We start from the raw sequence: 21,451 nt of genomic DNA on the forward strand, positions 1-21,451 counted from the left end.
TTGATATGGTAAGAAGTGTGCACTTTACTTCAAGAAGCCATTAAACAATTTTAAACAGGAGTAATGTTACCTGGTTTACCCTTTAAGCTCATTAGATTGTCAGATTCGATGGTGCATGCCTGCAATCCCAGCATTTGGGAGGTTAAGGCAGAAATGTTCAATACCAGCCTGGATCACATATAATAATTCAGTTTTGTTTTTTTTTTTTAAAAAGAGGAAGGGGGGGGCAGGGCAGTGTTAGTTGAAAGCCCAACAAGCCGTGGCTCCTCTCCCCAGAGCTGCTCAAGACCAAGCCTACAGGGTATTTAAGCTCTGGTCCATAGACCTGCCATGTGATTCCACCCCCCTCACTTCTGGGGGGCTTGAGAGTCACCTGAGAGAGTGCTTGGCTCATTAACCCTGGACTTTTAATTCAGCTTGATATGGTTTATTGCATCAGCAGAGAAACCTAGAACCAAGGATACAAAAATACTTATCAGGCAGCTAGACAGCTAGATAGCTCAGCAGGTACTGAATGGTACTTACCACCAAGACTAACCATCTCAGTTGCATTCCCCAGAATCCACATGGTAGAAGAGAACTCTAACCTCCACACCTGCACCCTGCCCCACCCCCCCCAAAAAATGAGAGGGAAATGAACTAGGGAGAGTGATTCCAAGAGGATTCCAGAAAATGCTCTCTGTTTCGAGAAAAACTGCTAGGAAGAGCAGAGAAAAAGACTCAAGATAACTTGAAGTGCTCTCACTGTCAAACCTATGGGCACTTGCTGGAATGTGACACCCTTACAGAAACAGAGGGAAGTGGTCACTAGAGAAGAATGCCCCTCTGGTAGTTCTCCAAACCCCAGGCTCAGCCCCAAAAACAAAGAGAAAAGCAGAGTGAATGAAGCCATGTTTGTTGAGGTTAAAATACCAGCTTTCCTTGAAAATCTCTAGGGTTTTATTGCTACTCTGGAGAGGGCAGTGAGGCTATAGACTACCAAAGATATAGACCCAAGATAAAGCGACCAGGAAAAAAAACCCAAACAAACAGTTCTCTACCAATGAGCAACTACTCAATTCACACCCATTTCTTAGCTGGGCACAGTGACTCACACCTGTGAATCTGAGGGCAGCCTGGGCTATAACATGACACCCTGTTACAAAGAGGCAGTAAGTCTTCTATCTCCAAAGCAACCATGGGTGCCAGTCTGTAACGGAATAAAAACCTGAAAGTACTGAGGGAAATAACTAAACCTAGAAATGTACATGTAGCCAAATCATCAAACTAAAACAGAAACATTACCAACAGAGATCTAGAAAGATATAATTCATGCCAGGCATAGTGGTGCAAGCTGGAAATCCCAGCACCTGGGAGGTAGAGGAAGGGTAAGGGGTTCGGGAGTTACAGTGAGTTGGAGGCCAGATGAGCCATATGACACCCAAGGGGGGGATATTAAGGTAAAATAGCTGAGAATAAGATGAATAACTACAACTATCACTGCTTAGGTCAATTCTGAAGTGAACACTTGGTGCATAGCATTCACTCTCTTGTAGTTTATCAAATCCTACTTCAGCCACCTGCTAGGAACCTGCTAGGATGTATGTCTGAGGGATATGGATGTTGGTCACTTTACTCTAATTCCATTTCCAAATAATAGCATTGAACATTTAAGTAGCTTCCCTAGAATAATCCTGAAATTCATTATATCCCAACTCATTAGAGCTGCAAAAGCTCATTCTAGTTCCTAAAGCATGTAGCATTCTCCAAAATAGATAAACAACTAAGATACACACTAATACACATCCCTACCACCACACCTATTGAGATGAGCTGTTTTTCTGTTTTCTGCATCCAAAAGAACCTAACACAATTCTTTAAGATAAATAAATCACAAAGGTGGAACAAATACTAGGACATAATGAACAAGACAGCAGGATCCATTCTCTTGGCCTGACACAAAAAGGACCACACATGGAATTACAAAACTGACTGAAAATATAAAACACCTACTTGTATCTATCAAAGGAAGATAATTTAAGGAGGCCAAACACAGACATGTGCTTATATCAAATTTAGCATCATTTACTGATTAGGCAATGAGAGTCATATCAAAGTTTGTGTTGTCATTCACATGTTTTTCTTGTACTTCTTGAAACCCGTATAAATGAATACAAGACTCGATTATATAATAAGACAATCTTAAATATTAACTTTATGCTTAAAGACGGATAAAATTTGGTTCAACTGAAGAAAACAAATATTTTACTTAAATACACACACATATATGCACACACATGCATACTTGCATACACAGCTACATTCACGAGGATGCACACAATGCATATCCATATTTAAGCAAAGGTGAAGTTTATTAAATAAAGGTTTTAGAAAGGCTAGAGAGATAGCTCAGCAACTAAAAACACTAGCTGCTGCTCTTCCAGAGGACCTGTTGGTCTCCCAGCACCCAAATGGCAGTTCACAACCATCTGTAACTCCAATTTCAGGGGATCTGATGCCTTCATCTGGCCTCCGTGGGTACTGAACACATGTGGTGCACATACATTCATGCAGGCAAAACACTCAGACATATAAACAAAATAAAATAGAAACAGTTTTAATACAGTTTGACTCTCCATAGGATAAAGGAGTAAGTAGTAGGATCTAGGTTTTTATATGACTAGTTTTCTCTCTGCTTTGTTTTTATCTTTAAATCTTCCTTCCAGGGGCAGGAGAGAGGGCTCAGCAGTTAAAAGCACTGGCTGTTCTTCCGGAGGACCTGAGTTCAATTCCCAGCACCCACATGATGGCTCACAACCATCTATAATAGGATCTGATGCACTCTTGTCATGTAGGCATACATGCAAGTAGAGCACTCACATACATAAATAAATCTTCCTTTCTTGTGTATATTTTCTCTCTCTCTCTCTCTCTCTCTCTCTCTCTCTCTCTCTCTCAGAAGTCAGTTCTCTCCTGCCACTTTGGCGATCCTGGGATTCAACTCAGGAAGAGTTAGGCCTGTGCCCAAGTAACTCTACTTATAATCCATCTCACAAGCCCCATACCCTGCTTCTTTTGAGCTTCAGATTCCAAAAGAAATACTGGTAAGGCCTGGTAAGACTCTAGAGCAGTGGACTCAACCTTTCTAATGCTCTGACCCTCTAATACAGTTCCTCTTCGTTGCTACTTCAGAGCTGTAATTTTGCTACTGTTATGAATCTAATACCTGTGTTTTCCGATGGTCTTTGGGGGTCAAGGCCCATAGGTTGAAAACCACTGCTCTAAGGCTGGGTGTTGATGGTGCACGCCTTTAATCCCAGCACTTGGGAGGCAGAGCCAGGTGGATCTCTGTGAGTTCGAGGCCAGCCTGGTGGTCTACAGAGTGAGATCCAGGACAGGCACCAAAGCTACACAGAGAAACCCTGTCTTGAAAAACAAAAAACAAAACACAAACAAACAAAACAAAACAAAACAAAACACTGCTCTAGAAAGACCAGGACAAAAATGATTTCCCACTCAGAGCAAGGCAGCTTGCAATTCCCTCCATTCACCTACCCCTGAAATTTAGGATGATCATCTGTGGACAGGCTCAGCTGCTGCTGAGAAGAGAGCAGTCATCCTGGAGTACCTCACTGCAGAGTTGTCAGAAGCGGCAGGAAATGTACCAAAAGACTGAAACGTAAGGCACATCACCCCACACCACTCACAACTTGTTACTGGTGGAGATGAAGAACTGGACTCTGATTGAGGCCACCACTGCTAGTGGTGGTACCATGCTACACCTTCACAAATCTGTAACTGGGAAGAAAGGACAACAAAAGAAAGGTCTTGGATGCTTGGTTAAGTATTATCTCAGGACACTAAATTCTCTCTCTCTTTTTTTAAGGAGTGAGTAGGTGTCATGTAGTCCAGGCTGACCTTGAATTGGCTATGGAGTGAAGGCTAGTCCTGAAAGCCTGATTATCTTTCTCTATTAAGTGCCGAGATTACAGGTGGGAGCTGTCAACCCCAACACCATTCCCACTCTAAATAGCCTGGGGTTTTTGTTTAATTTTTGGGACAGGGTCTCACTAAACACAAACACACAAGATAACAAAACAGGATCTCGCCGGGCGGTGGTGGCGCATGCCTTTAATCCCAGCACTCGGGAGGCAGAGCCAGGCGGATCTCTGTGAGTTCGAGGCCAGCCTGGTCTACAAAGTGAGTTCCAGAAAGGGCGCAAAACTACACAGAGAAACCCTGTCTCGAAAAACCAAAAAAAAAAAAAAAAAAAAAAAACAGGATCTCACTAAACACAAACTCACTAAACAAAAACATAAAACTCTGGCTGTCCTGGAACTCATTATGCCGACCAAGTTGGCCTTTAATTCACAGAGATTCACCTGCCTTTGTCTCCTAAGTGCTGGAACTAGAAGCATGAGCCACTACGCCTAGCTCTAAAAATTCCTGATGGCTGTCCAATGTTGGTGAATCTAGTGGACTCTGCCTCTTCGAAGCCACAATTGTGACTTTTTGTGATATTATTTGAGCAAGCTGGAAGTTTAATCAGCTTTCCAAACAACCAACCAATGAAATTTCTGCGTTCAATTCTTAAATCCTATTTAAGTATTATTGTGAATTAAAAGAAACTATTGATTCTGAAGTAATGAGTTTTGATTGAGTTTACTATTTTTTAAAAACCACTTGAGTCGGGCGGTGGTGAGTCGAGGCCAGCCTGGGCTACAGAGTGAGTTCCAGGAAAGGCGAAAAGCTACACAGAGAAACCCTGTCTCGGAAAAACAAAAAACAAAAAAAACACACTTGGATGCCATCCCGTCAAGAGTCTCTGTGTACTCCTAGCGGTCCTTGAACTCACAGACATCCACCTGCCTCTGCCTCCAGAGTGCTGGGACTAAAGGAGTGTGCCACCACCACCTGGCAGAAAACACCTGGATTTTAATTGTGTTATGGAAGTATAGTAACAAACATTTGGAAGTTTATAGACATTATTTCCACTCTAGCAGATAAACTCAATAAATGTCATATCCCCACTCCAAAAAGAAAAAAAAAAAGGTAATCCCCATTTCAATGTCACATTATTAATCCCATAGTTCACACTTGTAAAACATAGGCTGAGAGGGCTGGAGAGAAGGCTCAGCAGTGAAGAGCACTGGCTGTTCTTCCAGAGGACCCGGGTTCAATTCCCAGCATCCACATGGTAGCTCACAACTGTCTGTAATTCCAGTTCCAGGGTACCTGACACCCTCAAACAGACATACATGGAGGCAAAACACCAATGCACATAAATACAAATTAAAAAAAAGAAAAGAACCACTATTTAAAAAATACTTTTCTTCATATCATATATATTAATATCAAATATATATTTGCATTTCAAATACATATGAAATACACATATACACGAAACAGTGTTACTATGTAGTCCAAACTAACCCTCAAAGTCCTGCTCCTTCTTTTTTTGGTTTTTTGAGACAGGGTTTCTCTGTGTAGTTTTGGTGTCTGTCCTGGATCTCGCTCTGTAGACCAGGCTGGCCTCGAACTCACAGAGATCCGCCTGGCTCTGCCTTCCAAGTGCCGGGATTAAGGCGTGCGCCACCACTTTCCTCCTGCTCCTTTTTTTCTTTTTCTTTTTCTTTTTTTCCTGCTCTTTCTTTTGACTTAGAACCCTAGCACAAAACTACAGTCAGGTGCTACCACACCCAGCTTGGAATTCTTATACAAAAACACAAAACAGGTATGGAACTAGATTGGGTTGAAACTTTATAGATTTCTGGTGGTGGCACATGCCTTTAATCCCAGCACTTGCGAGGCAGAGGCAGGGGTAGGAGAAACCAAAATTAAAAAAAAAAAGTTCTAATTTTCTAACTTTATAGCACTGGGTTGCCTCTTCTAATATTTAAACCCAAATATGACTTCAGTAAGGGTTGTTGTGACAAATCAAATCATAAGCGTAAAATTATAAAAGATTTATTTTCATAAAAACACCAAAATACTTTGGAAAAGTAAGTAATTATATGTATATAAACACTTAATCATCTTCCATTACTCAATATAAAAATAATCCCAGCCTCTCAAGTGCTAGGATTAAAGGCGTGAACCACCACACCCAGTCAACACTCTTACTCTAAAAGGTAGATGTGTGTGTGTGTGTGTGTGTGTGTGCATGTGTCTGTAGAGACCGGATGTCAATCTTGGGTGGATACTCCCCAGAAGCCATCCACCTAGTGTTTTAGTTTTTGAGCCAAATTTCTTCTCTGGGACCTGGGCTCACCAATCAGTCTGGGCCAGCATGGGATCTCCGCCCTCAGGCCTGAAGCGATAAGCACTCACCACACAGTGTTTTATAGGGAACGAACTCAAGTCTTCACAAGTGCGTGCGTGCGTGCGTGCGTGCGTGCGTGCGTGCGTAGCACTTCACTGACCAGACCGTCTCCCTTAGCTGTGAAGTGTGTTTGTTAATTAGCCTGTGGCATTTATGTTATTTTGTTTTCACCAAGTGTAACACTAAATCAAAACTGTTTTAAAAAGAAAATCACCTTTAAAAAAATCACCTGAAGATTTCTTTTTTTGTAAATACGTAAGTTCATAAAACATATTTACTTATTTATTTTTATTTTATGTGCATTGGTGTTCTGCCTGCCTGCACGCATGTCTGTGTGAGGGTGTCAGATCTTGGAATTACAGACAGTTGTGAGCTGCCGTGTGGGTGCTGGGAATTGAACCCTGGTCCTCTGGAAGAACAGTCAGTGCTCTTAACTGCTGAGCTATCTCTCCAGCCAAAATATATTTTTTCAAATGACAATCTGAGCCAGAGGTGGTGGCAACATGTGTAATTACAACATTTGAGAGACAAAGGCAGGAGGGTCAAGAGTTCCAGATCATTTTCATATACTTAGCCAGTTTCAGGCCAGTCTGGAACACATGAGCTCTTGTCTCAAAAAACTAAAACTGAGTTAACAGATGAGGTGTCTGACAAACTCATCGGTAAGTCCTAGTGCTCACTTTCCCCAAACCCTTTGCTAATCTGTATAGTCAAAGGAAATACAGTGACTCTCAGCTTAAGAAATGGCTCAGTGGGTGAGAGCCCTGGACCAGTGCTGTAGACCAGGCTGGCCTCAAACTTAAGACATTTGCCTGCCTCTACCTCCCAGTGCTGGGATCGGCATGTGCCACCTAGCCCGACTTATATTAATAACTGCTTAATTGCCAACTTTATTTTTTCTGAAACTCTATATAAGTAGCTTTAGTATTTTCATGAAACTGAAATGTAATTTTTGTTTTAATTTGATGACTGTGGGTGTTCTGTCCGCAGTTCTCTCTGTGCACCACTTGGGTGCCTGGTGTCTGAGGAAGCCAGAAGAGGGTACGGGGTCCTCTGGGACTGGAGTTGAAGACGGTTGTGAGCCACCAAGTGAGTACAGGAATTCTGCAAGATCAGTAAATGCTTTTGTTTTTGTTTTTGTCTTTTGAGACAGGGTTTCTCTGTGTAGCCCTGGCTGTCCTAGAACTCACTCTGTAGACCAGGCTGAACTCGAACTCAGAGATCTGCCTGTCTCTGCCTCCCAAGTGTTGGGATTGAAGGCGCGTGCCACCACCACCCAGCCAGCAAATGGTCTTAACAACTGTAAATTACTTTAATTTTCATCCAAATTATTTTATTCTTAATTGTAAGGGTGTCTCTATGTTTAGTGTAAATTAAAAGATTCTATTCACAAAATGAGAACAATTTGACACTAATAATGAACTCGGGGCTGGAGAGATGGCTCAGCAGTTAAGAGCACTGACTGCTCTTGCAGAGGACCCAGGTTCATTACCAGCACCTGGATAGCAGCTCGCAACTGTCTGGAGCTTCTGTTCGTGGGGATCCAACACCCTCACACAGACACACACACACACACACACACACACACACACAAACATCAGTGCACATAAAATACAAGTAACTAGCTTAACAATGAACTTACTCTATACCAAATGAAGACAGCCACTTCTAAGTATTATCTAACATGAGGAAGCCTCCTCCACTAGACCACCCAAGAGCACTTGAGGGTCACATCACAGAACACTATATTTTGCAATTAGCTAGCAATGACCCAAAATTTCCTGTGTGAAACATAATTTTGTTGTTGTTGTTGTTTGTTTTATAGACAGGGTCTAACAATGTAGACCAGGCTGGCCATAAACTGACAGAGACCTGCCTGGAAACATAATTTTACCCACAAACAAAGAAAAAATAGCCAGTTAATTCTGAAAAGAACACTTCTTGTCACAAAGGAATAGATCTCATTTATTAGGTTCCTAGAAAACATCTAACTATATAAAACTTACAGGGAAAAATGGCCATATTTGAAAACAGCTAACAGGATCAAAGTAGAACACAGGATGGTAATAAGCAGAGTCACAGAACACACTAAAGTGGTGTGTATAGTCAGTCCCACAGGAACTTGCAGGGTCAAATTCTTAAGTATCTGTGGAGAGGGAGAAACAGAAAATCAGAGACATTTAATAATTCTGCGTGCTCAACCATGGATGGGTCATCTACATCAAGCTCCTACCATTCAAGGCTCTAGGAACTTCTCATAAGAAGGGCAGAAAGAATGTAAGAGCCAGAATATGTGGAAGACAGCTTTGAATGCATACTTCTGGACATGCCTGTTGCCTGTATCAGTTCACAGCAGCTGGAATTACATGCACAAGACATGTGCAAGATCAAGCCAGTGAAATCTGCAGCACAGCTGGGGGAGGGGCCTCTGAGGCCTCACTGCTAGTGGAGGAGCTATAGGCAGCTGATGGCTGCTAAGGGAGGGAGAGTCCCTCTCCTTTGGGAACATGTCACTGGCAGGTTGCTCATGCCCCTGTGGATGGCCACACAGCCACACATCCATGTGTACATGGACAGCACTGACTAGATTCATCAGCTTATAAATATTTTTTTAAAAAGAGGACATGAAAGCCAGGCGGCTGTGGCACACGCCTTTAATCCCAGCACTCGGGAGGCAGAGGCAGGGGGATCTCTGTGAGTTTGAGGCCAGCATGGGCTCCAGAGTGAGATCCAGGAAAGGCGCAAAGCTACACAGAGAAATCCTGTCTCGGAAAAAGAAAAAAAAAAAAAAAAGAGGACATGAACTTGGGAGGGTGTGTGGCATTAGGGGGAGCTGGAGGGGCACAGTGGTAGATAGATATTATCTATATACATTGTGTAAGAAATGTGTGTGTGTGTCTGTCTGTCTGTCTGCATGTGTGTGTCTGGGTGTGTTTCAAGACAGGATTTCTCTGTGTAACAGTCCTGGCTGTCCAAGAACTGGCTCTGCAGACCAGGTGGGCCTCAAATTCAAGAGATCCACTTGCTTCTGAGTACTGAGATTAAAGGCATGTGCCACCACCACCCTGCTGTGGGATGTTCTGTATGGCAAATGTGTTGCTCTGATTGGTTAGTATATAAAACACTGATTGGCCAGTGGTCAGGCAGGAGGAAGTGTAGGTGGGACAAGGAGGAGAAGAATTCTGGGAAGTGGAAGGCTGAGTCAGAGAGACACTGCCAGCCGCCACGATGACAAACAGCATGTGAAGATGCCGGTAAGCCACGAGCCATGTGGCAAGGTATAGATTTATAGAAATGGATTAATTTAAGCTGTAAGAACAGTTAGCAAGAAGCCTGCCACGGCCATACAGTTTGTAAGCAATATAAGTCTCTGTGTTTACTTGGTCGGGTCTGAGCGGCTGTGGGACTGGCAGGTAATAGAGATCTGTCCTGACTGTGGGCCAGGCAGGAAAACTCTAGCTACACCACCCAGCTTTGCTTTCTTTTTTAAAAGAATATTTTTTATTCTTAAAAGTTTTCTTAGTCAGGTGTGGTGGCTCCTACCTTTGATCTCAACACTTGGGAGACAGAGTCAGGCAGATCTCTTAGTTTGAGACCAGTCTGATCTACAGAACTAGTTCCAGGACAGCCAGGGCTACATAGAGAAACCCTGTCTCAAAAAAAAAAAACCTAAGAAAAATTAGATTCAGCCGGGCGGTGGTGGCGCACGCCTTTAATCCCAGCACTCGGGAGGCAGAGCCAGGCGGATCTCTGTGAGTTCGAGGCCAGCCTGGGCTACCAAGTGAGTTCCAGGAAAAGGCGCAAAGCTTCACAGAGAAACCCTGTCTCGAAAAACCAAAAAAAAAAAAAAAAAAATTAGATTCACTTAAATGCATATCTCATGGTGAGAATATTTCTTTGATTCTCATAACTCAAAAGTTTACATTAATTCTAACTTTTTTTTCTTAAAAGACAGGGTCTTACTGACAGGATAACTCAGTGGGTAAAAGCACGTATTGCTATCCAAATCTGATATCCTGAGTTTGAGCTCCAAACCCACAGTGAAAGGAACCCTTGCTGTGTGGTGGTGGCTATGCCAGGCCATGTTAGCGCATGCCTTTAACCCAGCACTTAGGAGCAGAGGCAGGCGGATCTGAGATCAAGGCCAGCGTGGTCTACAGAGCAAGTTCTAGGACAGCCAGGGATACACAGGGAAACCCCGTCTCAGAAAGAAAAAAAAAAAAAAAAAACACAAGAAGAGAAAGAAACCCTGGGTAGAAGGAGATAACTAACTCCTAAAAGTGTCCTCTGACCTACACACCTACACACACACACACACAAATAATAAATAACAAGGAAAATTAAAAAGAAAGAGACAGAGTTGTTTGAACCCAATAGGTTTCCTAGTGGCTGTACCCAGCAGGACTATACGGGAGGTTGATTGGACCACCGGCCTGGGTACTTGGTGTTTGTAAGGGTCTAACTAGCAAGGGGGAGGTCTTTTGCTCCACCCCTTGGCATTGTTATAAACAGACCTTTGGAATACAATTCTGGGCCAGTGGATAAGGATCCAGGCCCACCTGAGTCTATCCTGTGTTTTTTATCTCTCTCTATTTCTAACTAAGTCTCTTATCCCTCATTCCTCAAGAGTTCCTGGGGTAAATAAGTGTGAGGGCTGGTCCCCTACACAGGGTCTAACCTTGAACTCCCTATGTAGTCCAGGCTGGCCTGGGACTCACATTCCTTGTGCTATAACCTCCTGAGTGCTGGGATTATAGACATGTTATATCATATTTGGCCTTTTCTCCATTTTAAATTTTTAATTTTTATATTTTGAGGTACAAACCCAGTGTCTTTCACATGTTATCAAGCACTCTACCAGTAACCTACATCCTGGGACCTCCTTTTCTAAAAACAGTACGTTCTTTTTTTGGTTTTGTGTTATTTTGACACATGTTTTCATACAGCCCAGAGTGGCCTTAAACTCACTATATAGCTGAGGGTGGCCTTAAATTTCTGATCTTCCTGCTGAAGGAAAACTGAATGACTCTGCACTGTTTGTCTTTGCCATTTCACACCTTTACAAAGTATACCAGCTACACGGACACTCTGAACCAATGAGGCCTGGACTCACTGACTACCAGCCCCCAATTCAAAGAATACTGACTTTACCCACTGCAGCCACCAGTAGCAAAGGAACAATATTAAAACAACAAAAGTGCTCTGTATGGACTACAACATGCTGACCCTTTACAGAAAGACATGGAAGCGAGGCAGTGCCATTGAAGAGCAGCACAAAGCATCTTACTGATTTATACTGCATGCTGTTCCACTGGCAGATCTCCTCACTTTTCAAAGCACAGGGAGCTGCCACTTTTGACTGAGCCCAGCATTTCAAAACAGGAAACTCTGAAAAAAGGGAGAAAACAAGATCTCAGAAAACTCGTATTTGGATTCAAGGCTGTAGCTTGTCTTGCACTTCACCAGGAATCATGCACGCTAGGATATGAGAATTCAAACATTTCAACACACAGCACAGATGATTTGAACCCACATCCATCATATGATGGTACGCTGATGTCCTTTCTTATGTGGATGCCCAAGCAATATGGGATTGTAGTCGTGATCACAGAAATGAAACACATTTTGTTTACAGATTTCATTAAAAGTGTAATGTTACCTTTTTTTGAAGCATCACTTCAGGAAAAAAAAAGACATTGTTTCAAAAACCTCTTCTGAAGGATATGAATTATATTCAGAAAAACGAACACATCTTCAGTACACAGCCTGATAAATTTTCATATCAAACATTAATACAAAGAGCACTCAGATCAAAACAAACTATCAGAATTCTCTGTGTTCTCTCAGGAGAAACACTTCTTCAAAGCTTATTTAGGACAAGTAATGGTGTCATTAACAGGAACAGAAAACATGCCTGGATAAAGAACGTGAATAGAATGAAAAAGCCTTGAATATTCTCATAAGGAAAGGCTTCCCAGTGACAACATAAGACTAAAAATTCCCTCTACTGGTTATTAGTAACAATGTTGTTAGCTTTCCTAAGTAACCCACATTTAAAGACTAGGAAGAATCAAAATTTGAAAGAGCTTCTCAAACTACAAAAAATGCCTTGACTCTGAGCTACTGTGAAGAAACAGTCAAAGAAGAGGACTTTTAGTCTTGTTTCACAACAATTTCCAGCAGCCTAAACTGGCCTTGAACACACTGCATGGGTGAGGATGGTCTTCAACTCCTGATCCTCCTGTCTCCACACTCTCTTGTATTTTGGAGACAGGGGCTCACTGCCCAGTCCAAATGCCTTCCAAGTCTTTATCCTTCTACCCTAGACCACCAGAGGACTGGGGTTACAGTGTGCACCACCAAACCCAGCAAGAGTAGTTTTGTAAGTTACCCAAATCTCCACACAAAAACACAACTGCAGAGTGATTCTCAAAGCTCATGAACTAAGTCTGCAACCAGTGTAGGTGATCAAGTATCCCCACCAACACAGCACAGGACAGAAGAAACGAAGCACAAACCCCTCTAAGTCCTATAAGCCAGTTTTAAAAACAGAAAGCAGGGACTGGTCTCTGCAGTTCAAGAGCATTTGCTCTTCTTACAGAGGACCCAAGTCTAGTGCCCAGCTCCCACAGGGTAGCTCACAAACACCCATAGGCACATATGTGGTGCATATACATACATGCAAGCAAACGCTCATACATAAAGTAAGTCTAAAAACAAAACAGAAAGCAGCAAAGGGGAGGTAGATCACTATAAAAAGGAGACAACACTCAGGAATATGGGACAAAAGGATCAAGACTTTCAAGGCTGGGCTGTGAGCTACAAAGAAAGTTTAAGACAAGAGTGGCCTACACAGGAAGATCCTCTCTCATTCCCTTCCCCTGAAAAGAGAAATAACCAGATATTACATGTCTACTCATAAAAGGACTTAGTATTACCTATGGTCTTACCAAAGGAAGCAAACATGAATGAATCTGATCCTATCTCTGGAGTCATTAGCCAATTCCAGAAAACAAGAGTTTTACATGAGTGCAATCACAAAGGCCCAAACCGTAAGAAAGAAACCTTCAGGTCAATGGGCCTTTCAAAAGAATTTCAAAGAAAAGAGAGAGATACAAGGGAAACAAAACTAAAGAAACTTAATAGAAACAACATTTTGTTGTTGTTATGGACAAGACTAAAATTATAGTATTTAAGAATCATGCTCACTGCCAGGCGGTGGTGGCGCACACCTTTAATCTCAGCACTTGGCAGGAGTTGGAAGCCAGCCTGGTCTACAGAATGAGTTCCAGGACAGCCAAGGATACACAGAGAAACCCTGTCTCGAAATCGCCTGCCCCCCAAAAGAGTCATGCCCATTAAGGAAGTGAGGGTTGGGGGTGGAAAGAAGGCTCGGAGATTACGAGCACCTCTCGCTCTTCCACAGCACCTGAGAACCTGGTTCCCAGCATGCATGGTGGGTGACTCACAACTGCCTTTGATTCTGGTTCTAGATATGACACCTGCTTCTGGCTCCTGGGCACTGTACTCACAGGTTCACATACCCACACAGAGACACACAAACATACACAGAATGTTAAAAACCTTCAGAGAGGAAGCAAGTGTTCAAGTCAGGAAACTCAGTCAGTCTTTCAGAGGAAAGAGGAGACTGTAATAGAGACAGAACACATGGGCTAGCTGCCAGAGTAAGTGGAAAAGTTGTTTTTCTTCTAAAATGTTTTGTTACAGTTGTGTGTGTGTGTGTGTGTGTGTGTGTGTGTGTGTGTGTGTGTACACATGTGCACCTTGCACACATATGGAGGTCAGAGAACATCATGCAGGAGCTGGGCTCTCCCTCCACCATGTGGGTCTATGGATCATGCATGCGGCTGGTCAGGCTTAGCAAGCACCTTCACTGCCGAGCCATCTTACAGGCCTGTAAAGTTTCATTTCCTGACCTAGGTGGTACTTAGAGGTATCTGTCTTACAACAATTCACTACAAGTTAACAAAGGAAGACATTTGCCATTCTTGTCCTTGACTAAGGCCTGCCACCACATCTTTACTCTTCTTGTCAACCCTCACCTTGGTCACAGTACATCAGTAACTCTGGGTTGTTGACCACAATCAGGGTGTCTCCATCTTTCTTATGTGGCCGATGATAGCGATAGTGCACAGGCAAAAAGGCCTGGAAGCAATCGATGCACTGTGCATCTTGTCGTGCATAGATGAGGACTTCGGATTCTTTGGACAAATAGTTGGGGGCTTCTATATTAAAACTTTCTGATACCATCACTGCCTGTTGAAGAGAAAACAAATATTAATCAAGAAGAAATACTAATGAAGAAAAATAAAAAAGAAATAAAATAAAATACAAAAGTAAAACCCAGAAACTGCTGTACAGATAGGCAGAGACATCAAGTGTATTCCTGTTATAGGCCATTTCCATTCCCTTTTCATCCTCACTTGTATGTAGAAAACACAGGATGTGATCCACGAATAATGAAAGTAAACTAGGGAACAACCAGGACAGAAACCATTTGGCTTGTGTTAGGTTAAAATGACTGGTATCATCCTGGCCATTTCCTGTTCTCTGGTGAAGTAAAATGGTAGTGAGTACGGCAGGCAGGAAGCCGAACAAAGATCAGCAACTTTCTAGAGCGGGGATATGACGGAGAGGTGAAAAACAGCTTCGTTCTTGTGGTGCTGGGGCTCAAAACCAGGCTTTATACACTCTAGGTGAGGGATCTACCACTGAACAACATTTAACCACTTCAAACAAATCACACACACACACACACACACACACACACACACACACACACACACACACACACACACAGTGTCTCACTGTTTAGCTAAGGCTGGATTTGAACTTACTCTACAGCGCAGGCTGGCCACAAACTTGAAAATCTGCCTCGCCCTACCAAGTGCTAAAATTATAGGTATGTACCATCCACCATCATTCCCAACCAGCAAATTACATCCATCCCCCCACCCACCCTCCACCCCCGAGACAGGGTTGCTCTGTGTAGTTTTGGAGGCTGTCCTGGAACTCGCTCTGTCGACCAGGCTGGCCTTGATCTCACAGAGCTCTGCCTCCCAAGTGCTGGGATCAAAGGCGTGCACCACCGCCCTACGCAAATCACATTTTTTGTTTTAAACCTCCGAGAGATGGCTCCATAGATAGGAGGACTAGCCATGCAAGTCTTCAAACTCTGGAACACACAGTGGAAGGAAAGAGCTGACTCCCAGAGGTTTTCACCAGCCTGAAGAGATGGCTCAGCGGTTAACAGTACGTGTTTCTCCATCTTCTAGACCAGTGCTGGAATCCAAGTGTCCACACTGGATAGCTCAAAAATGCCTGTGAACCCTAGTTCCAAAAGATCTGACAACACCCTCTTCTTGACTCTGTGGACACCCACACACGTACACTCACACAGACACATATATAATTATCAATAATAAAAATATAAACAAATCTTTAAAAAAAAATGTCCTCTACTCTCTCCATGTGTGCCATGGCATGCACACCTGCACACAACACTAAATAAAATAGGGGCTGGAGAGAGAGAGAGACAGTGAGACAGAGAGAGACAGAAAGAGACGGCTCAGTGAGGGGTTAAAAGCTCTTATGGAGGACCTGAGTTTGGTTCACAGTGCCCATGTTGGTCAGCTCATAACTGCCTATAACTCCAGCTCCAAAAGATCTAATTCCTCTTTTGGTCCCCATAGGCACCCACACATACATACACATATCCACACAACACACACACATATGTATACACAACTAAAAATAAAATAAAAGTTTTAAAAAATAAAATAAAAATTATGTGTTTTTTAAAAAGTGCTAAGAGCTCAGCATGGTGGTGTATGCCTTTAATTCCAGCACTTGAGAGGTAGAAGCAGGTGGACTTCTATGAGTTCAAGGCTAGCCGGGGCTACATAGTCAGACTCTGTCTCAAAAAACGAAAACAAACAAAAATTAAATGTTTTAGAACTAAAGCCAGACATGGTGACACATACCTATAATCCCAGCATTTAGGAAGCCGAGGTCTTTTTTGTCTGCGGTGTGTGTGTGTGTGTGTGTGTGTGTGTGTGTGAGATCAGTCCTTGCCTTCCAACTTATTTGGGACACTGCTATGGTGGCTTCGCTGGCTTGTGAGCTCCCAGCACCCCTCCGATGCTCCTCTCTCTGCCTCCCCTTCCCCCATAGAAGCACTGGATTACAGATGCTTGCTATCAGCACCTGGATTAACGGGTTGTGGGACTTGAATTCAGGCCCTCATGCTTGTATAGCAAGTGCTTTTACTCACTGAGCCTTCTCTCCAGATCCTTAGTTGTTGTTGTTATTATTATTATTTTGGTTTTGTTTTGGAGACAGGGTTTCTCTATGTAACAGTCCTGGTTGTCCTGGATCTCACTTTGTAGACCAGGCTGGCACTGAACTCACAGAGATCGGCCTGCCTCTGCCTCCCGAGTGCTGGGATAAAAGGTGTGCACCACCACTGCCAAGCTCAGAACCTTAATTATTTATTTCAGATCTTTCTACTTTTTTAGTCATTTAGGGCTATGAATTTCTTCTTAAGTAGTTTTAGCAGCCTACTAATTGTGAGGGTGTATTTTCACTTTTCTTTAATTTGCTATTTTTTACTTCCTTTAGAAATATGTTGTTATGCTGGGCGTGGTGGTACACGCCTGGGAACAGTTGGTGGCTATCTGGGAAGGGTTAGGAGGTGTGCCCCTATTGGAGGTGTGTCCCTGGTGTAGGTGTTTCGGTTTCAAAAGCTTCCACCCAACCCCAGCATTGTGCCTCTGCCTTCTGCTTATGGATGAGTTCTCAGCTACTGCTACAGCAGCCGCCACAGACTCTAACATCTGGGACCATAATCCCAATTAAAATCTCTTTTATAGGGCTGGGGATTTAGCTCAGTGTTAGAGCGCTTGCCTAGCAAGCACAAGGCCCTGGGTTCGGTCCTCAGTTCAAGGAAAAAAAAAATCTCTTTTATAAGTTGTCTTGGTCTGGTATTTTATCACAGCATTAGGAAAGTAACTAATACAGACCCAGCCACAAAAAATAAGATGGGGAGAGAGAGAGGGAACATATCCTATGTCAACCTGTGGCCTTCACATGTACGTGTATAGGTATATGCACAAATGCAAGCACACATACACACTAAAAAGTAAAGCAAAAAGCCAGTATGTCTTTCCTGTTAACAAAGCTGAGTACTATTTAGCAATCCTTAATCTTCTTAGATGCAGACACACACACACACACACACACACACACACACACACACACTAACTTCCTTAGTCACTGAACTATGAACTATACCAATGAAAAGCATTCAACTACCTCAGGTTAGTTGGCTTAATCCTGACAATTGTCGCTCATTTATTGAAGAATTCACCTATGCTATTGCAAAAAAAAGGACTCAGAAACTTTAACAAAATTTAAACTACAATGTTGTCTTATCTACCATTTTACCTTAATCTAATCACAGCACTCCTGTATTAATTTCTCTTTAAAAATCCCCCAATAACTGTACCTCTGTTACGTTTCTCTCTCGTAATGAAGCCAACTCATACGGATCCACAAAAAATCCTGTTGGGATGTAATGTCTAATTAAGAGCCGGCAAGTCTGTAAGTCCTCAATGCTTTCTCCAAATTTCACTTTTATTACAAGGTCTCTGTAAGATAAGGGCATTTAAAGTAAATCTCTCCACTCAGTTATTAAATAAGATAGATTAACATTACATCCAGAATAGCACAGACACTATATTTCAAATTCATTGTCCAAAAGTAGATTATCATGTCAAATGAAATACTTATACCATAAGAGATCACCCATTAGATGTCTCATAACTCATGTCAGGAGTCATAGCACAGCATTAATGTAAAAACAGATAAAGGCCAGGCGGCGGTGGAGCATGACTTTAATCCCAGCACTCGGGAGGCAGAGCCAGGGATATTCCTGTGAGTTCAAGGCTAGTCTGGTCTACAGAGTTCCAGGACAGGCATCAAAACTACACAGAGAAACCCCGTCTCAGAAAAAAAACAAACAAACAAAAACAAAACAAAACAAAACAAAAACCCACCACAGATGAGATCAATAGAAAGGAATAAAACCCAAAAGTAGTCACACATGCATTAACATTTCCAAGAAAAGAATTAATATGATTTGACAGGAAACCAATGTCTTTTCAACAATGGTACTGACACTGTAGAAAAAGAGCGATTACTTCATAACCATCTACAAAAATTAACTTAGGTCTGGAGATGGTTCCATGGTTAAGAGAGTGCTGCTCTTCAGAGGACCTGAGTTCAGTTTCCAGTGCCCATGCCAGGTGGTTTACAACAGTCTGTAACTCCAGCTATAGGGGGTCATATGTCTCTCTTCAAGTACCTGCATTCATTCACATATACATATCACAGGTACACACACTTGCATTCACATATACATATCACAAGTATACACACCTATATTCACATACACATACCCACAGGTACACACACAACTGCATTCACATACACATACCCACAGGTACACACACAACTGCACTCACATACACATACCCACAGGCACACACACACCTGCACTCACATACACATACCCACAGGTGTAGTGGGTAGCCATTTTAACTACGTGGAGTGGCCTTAATAATTTCACCAATACACAGGTACACACACAATTGCATTCACATACACATACCCACAGGTACACATACCTGCATTCACATACACATGCCCATAGGTACATACACCTGCATTCACATACACATACCCACAGGTACACACACAATTGCATTCACATACACAGACCACAGGTACACACACCTGCATTCACTTACACATGCCCACAGGTACACACACCTGCATTCACATACACATGCCCACAGGTACACACACCTGCATTCACATACACATGCCCACAGGTACACACACCTGCATTCACATACACATGCCCACAGGTACACACACCTGCATTCACATACTCATGCCCACAGGTACACACACCTGCACTCATGTACACACATTTTAAAACAGATTATAAACTGGGAGAGCCGGTACACACAATCTCAGCACTCAGGCCAATGCAGAAGGATCTCTCCAAGTTCAAAGCCAGCCCAGGCTATTTGGTGAGATCTTATCTCAAAACAAACAAAACAATGATATGAAATGAGATGTGTAACTGCCCCAGCTCTGTCCAGAGGCAAACTCTGGACCACAGTGCAGAGAGGACCCAAGCACAGCATGGTGCTTTTGCTTAAGGAAACAGCAAGACGGGCTGCCAGAGACTGAAGGAGCTGGGAAGTCACAGAACTAAATCCAGAAAGGAGATTATATTAAAAATAAATGGAGGGGGGGGGCTGCTGTTGTGATGTATGGTATGAGAGAAAAATAAATAAAATCATTTTTTTTAAGTTCAAAAAAAAAATCCAACTAGAAATTTCTTGTTTTTGCCAAATGCTAAACATAAACAAGAAGTCCAGAATATTGAACAAAAAAGTGACCAAGGAGCTGAAAAGTAAAACATTCCAAAATCTCATGCATGATCAGAAAGCATTCAAGTTCTGACCAATCAAACATAAACAGAAGCATCAGGGAGTCCCCAACAGGGGACTTAGACAACAGGGGACTTAGACAAATTAGCCCCACAGCGAAGACCACTGTAACTTGAGAACTCAACAAACACCAAGTTGACAGGATCAAGCTGATCAGTGAAAACCTTTACAGGCAGCAGGAGGAGCCCAACAGTCTTGAAAGGAAGAAAACTAAGTCGACAAACATCAGGGCTTTGTCCGGGTTCAGCGATCAATCAAATACGACTAAACATGTCGAGAGCCCAGAAAATATGAGCAACTACCAGAAAACGTCGGCAGGAAGAGGCCAGCGTGGGCCTGCTGCTTTCTGCCTTGTCGTGTGATGTCCTGTGCTACCTTTAGATTTGGTCAGCAGGAAAGCCACTACCAGGTGCGGCCTTCTGGGCTGGTTAGGGTTTTCTGGGGTTTGTTGTTGTTGTTGTTTGTTTTTGTCAAATGAACACAAGCCAAGGTCAGATGGGAGGAGGAAACTTCGACTGAGACAATGCCTACATGAGACTGGCCTGCAGGCCAAGTCTGTGGGGGAGTTTTTTTTAACAGTACAAGAGAGCAAACTGAGCAAGCCATGTGGAGCAAGCCTGTAAGCAGCATCCTCCATGGTTTCTGCTTCAGCTCCTGCCTCCAGGTTCCTGCCTGAGTTCCCTGGGTGATGGAGCGGGACCTGAGAGTCGCTGCGATGAATCAACCCTTTCCTCCCTGTGTCGCTTCTGGTTCAAGTGTTTAATCACGGCACGAGAGACCCTAACTTCAAACCTTATGCCTTCAGAATAAGGAGCCTAAAGAAACCTTTTTTCTTTATGATGGTAAGACAGAAATGGAACGGCAGGTGACCATTAAAAGTCTTTATATGGGACAGGAGAGATGGCTCAGAGATTAAGAGCACTTGCTGCTCCTGCAGAGGACCCGGGTTTGATTCCCAGCACCCACGTGGTGGGTCACACCAGTTCCAGGAGATCCAATGCCACACATACATGCGTGCAGGCAAAAGATCATAAAATAAAATGAATAAATCTAACGAAAAAATTTAATGTGTTTATAAAGCACCTGCCATGGCTCACATGTGAGTGTCAGAAGACACCTTGTGGGGGTCAGCTCGCGCCTTCCACCATGTTAGTCTCGGGGCTCCCACTCAGGTCATCAGGCTTGGTGGCAAGCACCTTTACCCACTGAGCCATTTAACAGCCCAACTTCATTTTTAATTTTTAAAGACTGGACTGTAACTTCAAAATACGTAAAAATAAAAATTTTAAATGTGTGATTAAAAGCAATTAAACAATGAGTAATAAAAGACCGATGACTTGGAGACAGCCACAGAAAACCATGAAAACTGGAGTATAAAAGAGAAGAAAAGGCCGGGCGGTGGTGGCGCACGCCTTTAATCCCAGCACTCGGGAGGCAGAGGCAGGCGGATCTCTGTGAGTTCGAGGCCAGCCTGGGCTACCAAGTGAGTTCCAGGAAAGGCACAAAGCTACACAGAGAAACCCTGTCTCGAAAAACCAAAAAAAAAAAAAAAAAAAAAAGAGAAGAAAAATAGTGTAAAAACGAATGAAAAAAATTACTTAATTAA

General features: G+C 42.9%; 1 protein-coding gene across 1 annotated transcript in view; it reads right to left on the minus strand.

Annotated features, from left to right (window-relative positions):
* The window catches only part of Pigx (phosphatidylinositol glycan anchor biosynthesis class X), a 25,256-nt gene continuing 3,805 nt past the window's right edge, over positions 1-21,451 (minus strand). The window contains exons 4-8 of the mRNA XM_052739902.1: positions 17,829-17,970; positions 14,365-14,578; positions 11,589-11,689; positions 8,308-8,447; positions 1-448 (exon numbers count right to left, since the gene is read on the minus strand). Of these exons, the coding sequence (XP_052595862.1) occupies positions 436-448; positions 8,308-8,447; positions 11,589-11,689; positions 14,365-14,578; positions 17,829-17,970 (610 nt within the window). The 3' untranslated portion in view covers positions 1-435. The remainder of the gene's footprint in view (positions 449-8,307; positions 8,448-11,588; positions 11,690-14,364; positions 14,579-17,828; positions 17,971-21,451) is intronic.

Source organism: Peromyscus californicus, unplaced genomic scaffold (genome assembly GCF_007827085.1).
Source record: "Peromyscus californicus insignis strain IS unplaced genomic scaffold, ASM782708v3 Scaffold_16__1_contigs__length_79575227, whole genome shotgun sequence".
NCBI lineage: Eukaryota > Metazoa > Chordata > Mammalia > Rodentia > Cricetidae > Peromyscus > Peromyscus californicus.